The sequence below is a fragment of the Neltuma alba genome, unplaced genomic scaffold (assembly GCF_004799145.2).
Source record: "Neltuma alba isolate B1F8T4 unplaced genomic scaffold, ASM479914v2 tig00011202_pilon, whole genome shotgun sequence".
Taxonomy (NCBI): Eukaryota; Viridiplantae; Streptophyta; class Magnoliopsida; order Fabales; family Fabaceae; genus Neltuma; species Neltuma alba.
In genome coordinates this window covers 266,501-273,514 of record NW_021635926.1, presented here as the reverse complement: position 1 = coordinate 273,514, position 7,014 = coordinate 266,501, and the positions used below count along the sequence as shown (strand labels likewise).

Here is a 7,014-nt window from a genome sequence, read left to right as displayed (position 1 = left end):
TTAATAAATTTGATTAGGTTAAAAAAGTTAGGTAAGTTAGTTAATTATAAAAAATATGACATATTTTTCATAAAATACCGTAATCATCTTCCTTAATATTTTCTTCCCTCTTTTACTTGATTATGATTGAAGGAGTATCCATAAGGGGTAATTTAGAAAAAATAGATAAATATGAGAAATAGGTTTTATATTTAGGACCAAAATCAACTCAATAATTAGGTCTTATATTAAAGACTGGAAGAGTATTTTATATTGATAGTATTGATGATTTCCTCTGTATTGATTTTTTTCCTCAACTTAATTTATTTATAAGCTGTGATTTTTTTTGGGGCTATAAAGTAGAGACAAATTCTTGAGAGTAGGATCAAATCTACGCATATGGGGGATCTCTGAAATTTATGCTTAGAGAAGGTACCACGTAAATTAGAAGATATTGCCTTTATTTAAGAATAACTTGTTTATCACAATGATGTTATTGTTAGCATATCAATTATCAAACAATAACTAAAAGCTTATATAGCATAAATATTTATTCAAGCATAGAAATATAAAAAAATTATATGCTAAAATGGAATATTCAAAATGTTGGAATGTTCTCTCTGTGTGTGTATTTTAAATAATTTTACTTTCTCAACTCACAAATTCACTCTTTGAATTTGAAGAAAACAAATGAACAGAACCAGAGTCATACAAATGTTACATATTTATTGTTAATTTACATGATCTAAGTATAAGAAGTATTTAATTCCTTAATAATAAGATCAAAGATATTTATTTTTCATTTAACAAAATATGTATATACATGAAAACTATACAACTGAAAATGAATTCACACCAAAGGCATTGGATCAGTGACATCCAGCCTAGTAAAAGAAATTAGTTTCTCATAATAAGCTAATTATCTTTAATATGGATAAGGGAAAAAGAAAATAAATTGACGTAAAAATATTTTTATTTTTTGACCAAAATTAATGCTCACAATGTTATTTCTCCTTCACATTATTTCCATGTTCATCTGCAAAAAGTCCGTTTAGCTATTTGTACTTCGAGTTTGCAACCCATCAAAGAAAAAGTTCAATGTCTAGAAATTAGAAAATTGCTTTATATGGGAGATTTTAAACATTTACCAGAAGAGGATGGTCCATTGCCATTGCTGCGTTACGAAGAACAACCATCAAAACCTTTGACAATTACTAGTAAGATTCATTTATTTATTTTACCCCCCAAGAAATTTTTTTAAAAAAATCATTTATTTATTAGCAAGATTAATTTGCCACAGGGCCCCCAAGAAATTTTTTTTTAAGAAAATCATTTATTTATTAGCAAGATTAATTTGCCATAAAAAATACCAGTGACCTGGTAAGCCGGTGAACCAGTAAACCCTCGAGGTCTTCACCTTACTCCGCCCTGACATACTTTACATATATGAGGACGCACGCACCAAACCAAAACCATTCCCTCTCCTTATCTTTCACTCTGTTCCTCCTCCTTCTCTTCTCTCTCTGCTTCCCTCGGAATTCGTGCTTGTTTGTCTCAGAGTGATCAATGGCGGCAAAATCAGGATTGCGTTTCCCGAATTTTTGAGCTCCTTCGGCCTTTCTTTAACATTTCTGATGCTAAAGGACGAATCAAAGCGCGTTGTGTCTGAATATGGTATCTCATCGTCGTCTTCGTCTTTTTCTTCTTCTTTTTCTTCCTCTTATTGGTACCCTTCCTGACACGCGTGTAGTGAATAATAATTTGATGGGGAGAGCCTGGTCTAGTATTGTTCTTTCACCTTCTCGGTGTGTTGGTGACTGCTTTTGGGTGATACTAACGCTGACCAGTGATATTGTCCTCTGTTTTTCTGCAGCTTACGGATCTGAATCATCTGATATGTCCTCTGTACAAATCCACGCCTCGTAACTGTAAGTGGCACAATTGAATACTCTTTCTCAGTGTACTCCTTACTATTGGTTTCGCTGTTCTCAAAGAAAATAAAAACAAAAGGAAAATCATTTGTTTTGGCTTGTGAGAATAATAGAAGGGGAGTACTGAAGTGAAATGGTCTGATGGGGTCTTCCTCTTGGCACATTGCAGTTGTATGAGCCTTTGTGGTTTTCGTACTTGCGTCCATTTTGTCGGTAAATGGAGGCCGGAATTTCTTGTTTGGCGCCGGCGAAACCTTTCTGATGAAGAAAACTTGCTTCTTTAAATTAAGAATTTCCATACTTCGTTTTTATCACATTCATTGTACCACAGTACTAAACCGGCAATTTCGTGTCTGTCATCCGAGAAGATCTCCTAGTTTATAAGGAAACTTGATGCATCGTTTACTCACACAGCTCCTGTAAATTGCAGAGGTTCCATTCAGTCCCCTTGCTGAATAAGTGCAGAGCAACCGGAAATTTCGCCTGCAAAACCGGTTAAGCAGAGTTTAAAGGTCAAAGAATCTTTAGATTACGCTTTGGAAGGGAAAAATCGATGGGAAAATCAACGAGTAGAGACTGGACGCAGATCTACGCGATCTACGGAATGGACCAATGGCAGACCCTAATCTTCCTCTTATGTCAAGCAATCCTCTTCTCCATCCTGTCCGTACTCTATCTCCTCTACTTCAACCCCATATGCGCCTTCTTTGAGCGATTACTCTCAATAGCCTCCGTGCCCTGCGGCTCCGCCAGATTCGTCGCTGGCTTCACCGGCTCCGTCACCGCACTGTCCGCCCTATGCCTCTTCTTCGCCGCTGCAAACTTTTTCTACTCCTCTGTTCCTCTCCACTACGATATGGCCCAACGTATTATTTCCGCCGTCAGCGACTGGTCGTCTGTGAAGCTCGCCCTTGACCTGGGCTGCTGTGGCCGCGGCATCCTCCTCAACGCCGTCGCGACGCAGCTCAAGAAAGAAGGGAGTTCGGGTCGGGTCGTGGGGCTGGACCGGTCGAAACGGACCACGCTGTCAACCTTACGGAGCGCGAAGATGGAGGGAGTGGGAGAGTACGTGACGTGCAGAGAAGGAGACGCGAGGAGGCTACCGTTTCCCGATGACTACTTCGACGTGGTGGTGTCGGGGGTTTTTGTGCACACGGTCGGTAAGGAGTATGGTCACCGGAGTGCGGAGGCCGCGGCGGAGAGGATGAGGGCGGTAGGGGAGGTGGTGAGGGTGATGAAGCCGGGAGGTGTGGGGGTGGTGTGGGACCTACTGCACGTGCCGGAGTACGTTAGGAGGTTGCAGGAGCTGAAGATGGAGGACATTAGGGTGTCGGAGCGTGTGACGGCGTTCATGGTGAGCAGCCACATCGTGTCCTTCCGGAAGCCTAGTCAGCACGTCGTGGGGCCACCGGAGGTCCGCCTCGACTGGAGACTCTGATGACGCGGCAATACCTACACATAAAAGAGACATAGGCATAGAAAAAAAAATATTATAATAATTATAATAATGGTAAGTTTTTTTTTTGTGGGGCTTCGGTCAAAAAAAAAGTTTTTGGTGCGTCTGGGGAGGCGAAGTCGAACCAGGAGTTTTATTGGGAAAAGAAAATGGGTGATGAGGTTACGATAGTCAAATGAAATATTTAAAGACGGGAAAAAGCCGTTATTATTATGTTATAATTTTAAGGATATGATGATCATCACCCTCACAGCAGTAGTCACTGATGCCTGATTTTTGTATAGAACCGAGAAATATGTAGAAGCAGGAAGATTAACCTATAAATGAAATTTGTTTGCTGTTTTCTCCGTCGTCTCTCTCTTCATGGTTATATTATGGTATCGACCAATATTTAAATGTTATATGCATCCATTTTTGTTTGTTTGTTTTTTTTCCCCCAGTTTTGCAGACACTAATTTAAGCGCATATCCAAATATGAACTTAGCTACTTGCAAATACCGCCAACTCGTTTTATGAAGAGTAACCTGCGTCCAGTGTAGTAGTTGTTTTCGAAGTACGAAGTTCTGGATCTTCTCACACAAAAGTATGAGAGAAAGCTCTTTTTATATATCTAAAATCATATGAAACAAAAGTAAATCAAACAGACACGATACTATTTGGAGGTATCTATGGTTTATCTAATTTGTATGGTTTCAGACTTTGTTCTCTAGATGGTCATCGGTGAAAATTTGAAACCAAGCAAATTGCGTCACTATCTAATAAAATAAATATGAAGTTTTCACTAACGTGCATGTGAGGTTGGACTACAATTAAAAAGGAAAAGAAAGGTGATACTTGTTTGGAGGACAGTGCCAACTTTGTGGAGGACGTGAGGTGATAAGACAGCATAGTAGTGCATTGTGTTGAGGGGTCGCTGTCTCTGAATTTTGAGGGTGAAACTTCAACTGCGTTTCGATATGAGGTTGGTGCTGGTCTCTATCTTCCATGCTTAAAAGGTTGGTTAGTGTTAAGTGGCTGGCAGAGAAATTTTGTTGATGTTGTGGCCATGTGATGTGATAAAAGATTAATGAAGTTCACCGTAATGTATGTTTAAATCATATGACTTAGTTACGTTTTGGTCTGGAAGATATGGACAAGATGATGTCTTGTCGTACCAATTTTGATGTGATTGTTTAAACATATTCATAAATGCATGTTTTAATTTGGGTTATAACTCAAAGTGTACGATATCCTTCTCAAATAGCATGCGTTTTCTGGGCTTTGCTTGAAAATACTTCTATGTACATGGAAAATGTAGTTTGATTTTGGTTGGGAGGTCTCTTGATAATTGCCCAAGAGGATGGAATTTAGAATTGTGAATTTGATTGGCTTGATTTTATTTTCTCTAATTATTAATTCACCAAATTATAACTTTTCTTATGTTTGTGACAAATTTCATTATAAGTTGTAGCAGTCATTCAATACCATTCAAAATACTCTTCCATCCTAAATATAAGACTTTTATACTAATATATATATAAGGATTTTATATTTAGGATTAGAGGAGCATAACCCTTTTTGTGTGTGTAATACATGTCATAAGTCCCATTCCTTTTGAAGATCACTGTAACGGTCATTCAAAACCATTTAAAATATAAAATAGAGTCATGTCTTGTAGGTGAAACCCTGGCAGTATTTTCTTAGCTTCTAAATATACAGGGTTAGTTAACTAATTTATATAGATTAAACAATGCAAGTTACTGATTATTTGTAAAAAATGTCTGCTGAAATTTTTTTAAAATGAAATGTACTGATTTTCTTAAAACTCCTTTCTTTTTAATTGTTTATATTTGAATACTGTATCATACAAGAATTTAATTATAGAAATAGTCTAGAAAAACAATACATATGAAAAAAATTGGATTGGTACAAACTTTGGTTCTTCAAGTCTATACTCATTTTGGTTTGGTCCCTCAAATAAAACATTGATATTTATAACCCAATAAAAACTTAGACCATTTGAAACTTAAGGGATTAAAACCAAAATGAGAGCAAATTTGAGAGACTGAAGATTACATAACAAAAAAAAAACACAGATATATTATATTTAAGATTAAAACAAATTTCCTAACTAGTTCATAAATTTAAGGGTTTGAGCAAGTATTGTGGAGAATCAATGGGATTGAGATGCAATGACTTTTTCTTTTTGAACTAAAAATTAGTGTGAATTTTTTCGTTTCCTCTTGCGATTCAGACCAAATAGGATGACCGTTAAATTGTTAAATCAGGAGATGTGGGGATCATAAAAGTAAAAGGAAAGCAATGAAGGGGAATTTTCATGCATGAAACTGTGTATTTCATAATTGTTAATGATGAATTTAGAAACGGTTATTAGAATAATGCATGATGGTCCAATCAAAATCATTCCATATTAGAATGGGATGATTTAATATTGATCATTGCATTCTTTGGATTGAATCCGCTGCCATTAAACACACACACATAATCTCCACAGTAATCATCCAATATACTCCCCGAGTCCCTTCGTATCTGTTTATCAGAAATATTTGACCAAATTACATGGATTAAAAAATTAATTAAAATTGATTTCAGAAAATAAATATCAAAATATTGTAAGTTTTCATTTAAAAATATCATTATTTGTGGGAAAGAGAGAGTATAAGAGAGAAAATAAGGAAATGCATAAATAATGGGGCAAAATAAAAACTAGCCAAGAAAATTTGAAACGTCTGCAAATATTTTTTATAAATAGGGATAAAGTAAGAATACTAGTTGTTTCTTATAAAATGAGACGGGAGGGTATATAAGAAATTTAATCTAAAGCCCTGAGACTTAGGGTTAGGGTGATAATTAAACTATATGACATCGTTTCTCTGGAAAAGGCAGCTAATAATTAAACAAAATCATGTGCTTACTAAGCCACAGAAGCATTACCTGACTATCATTAAGTGGGTAAGTATAGAATTATTTTAATTTTTTTTCTAGATATATAAATTTTGACCGACTAATACAATTATTGGTTTTTGAGTAAATTTTTTTGAGCATAAAATCTACTAATATATACCTTATATGCCAACCAATCGCATGATGGTCCCATGGTCTAGTGGTCAGGACATTGGACTCTGAATCCAGTAACCCGAGTTCAAATCTCGGTGGGACCTTTTTTGAATTTTGTGACAGAAGCATGTGGCTTGTTTTTCGGGGCAAAAGTAACATTTGGGTTTGGGACGCATTAACAAACAGTTTTGGTTTTTTTTTTTTGGGCCAGCGAAACAGTTTTGCTTTTTGGACCATGGTCCGTGACAGTTCTATTTTTTGTACAAAACATCAAAATTTTCATATTTATTATGTTAAGTTTTCCACACATTCAAACACAAACATTTTTCCATACACATTTTCTTTTGCCGTGATATATATATTTTTACTGTAATTTTTTTTAATTAAATTCACAGTGCGCCCCTAAAATTATTCACGGTGGGAATACAATCACCTGTTCACTTATTAATTCCTATAGTATTAACCTAGGTGTTTCGCGAAAAAAAAAAAAAAGATAGCTAGACCCGTTTTGGACTGCTTCATTTCGTTCCTGATCTTTTTAGCTCATCTAATCATCTTATCTTAGCATTTATGTACTTTCTCAGGATGTAT

General features: G+C 35.9%; 1 protein-coding gene and 1 non-coding gene across 3 annotated transcripts; both read left to right on the top strand.

The window, feature by feature from the left end:
- Positions 1-1,521: 1,521 nt before the first annotated feature.
- LOC114762232 (uncharacterized) lies at positions 1,522-3,716 on the top strand. Of its 2 annotated transcripts, XM_028951696.1 has the most exons (3): positions 1,522-1,653; positions 1,853-1,907; positions 2,341-3,716. In XM_028951696.1, the coding sequence occupies exon 3, from the start codon at positions 2,464-2,466 to the stop codon at positions 3,346-3,348; it is 885 nt and encodes a 294-aa protein (XP_028807529.1). In that variant the 5' UTR covers positions 1,522-1,653; positions 1,853-1,907; positions 2,341-2,463; the 3' UTR covers positions 3,349-3,716. The 2 variants fall into 2 exon arrangements, with proteins under 2 accessions (XP_028807529.1, XP_028807530.1); XM_028951697.1 differs by lacking the exon at positions 1,522-1,653 and having other exon boundaries at positions 1,772-1,907.
- A 2,739-nt stretch (positions 3,717-6,455) lies between these two features.
- TRNAQ-CUG (transfer RNA glutamine (anticodon CUG)) lies at positions 6,456-6,527 on the top strand. Its single transcript has one exon. It is a non-coding gene; the product is annotated as a tRNA-Gln (tRNA).
- The last annotated feature ends 487 nt before the right edge of the window (positions 6,528-7,014 follow it).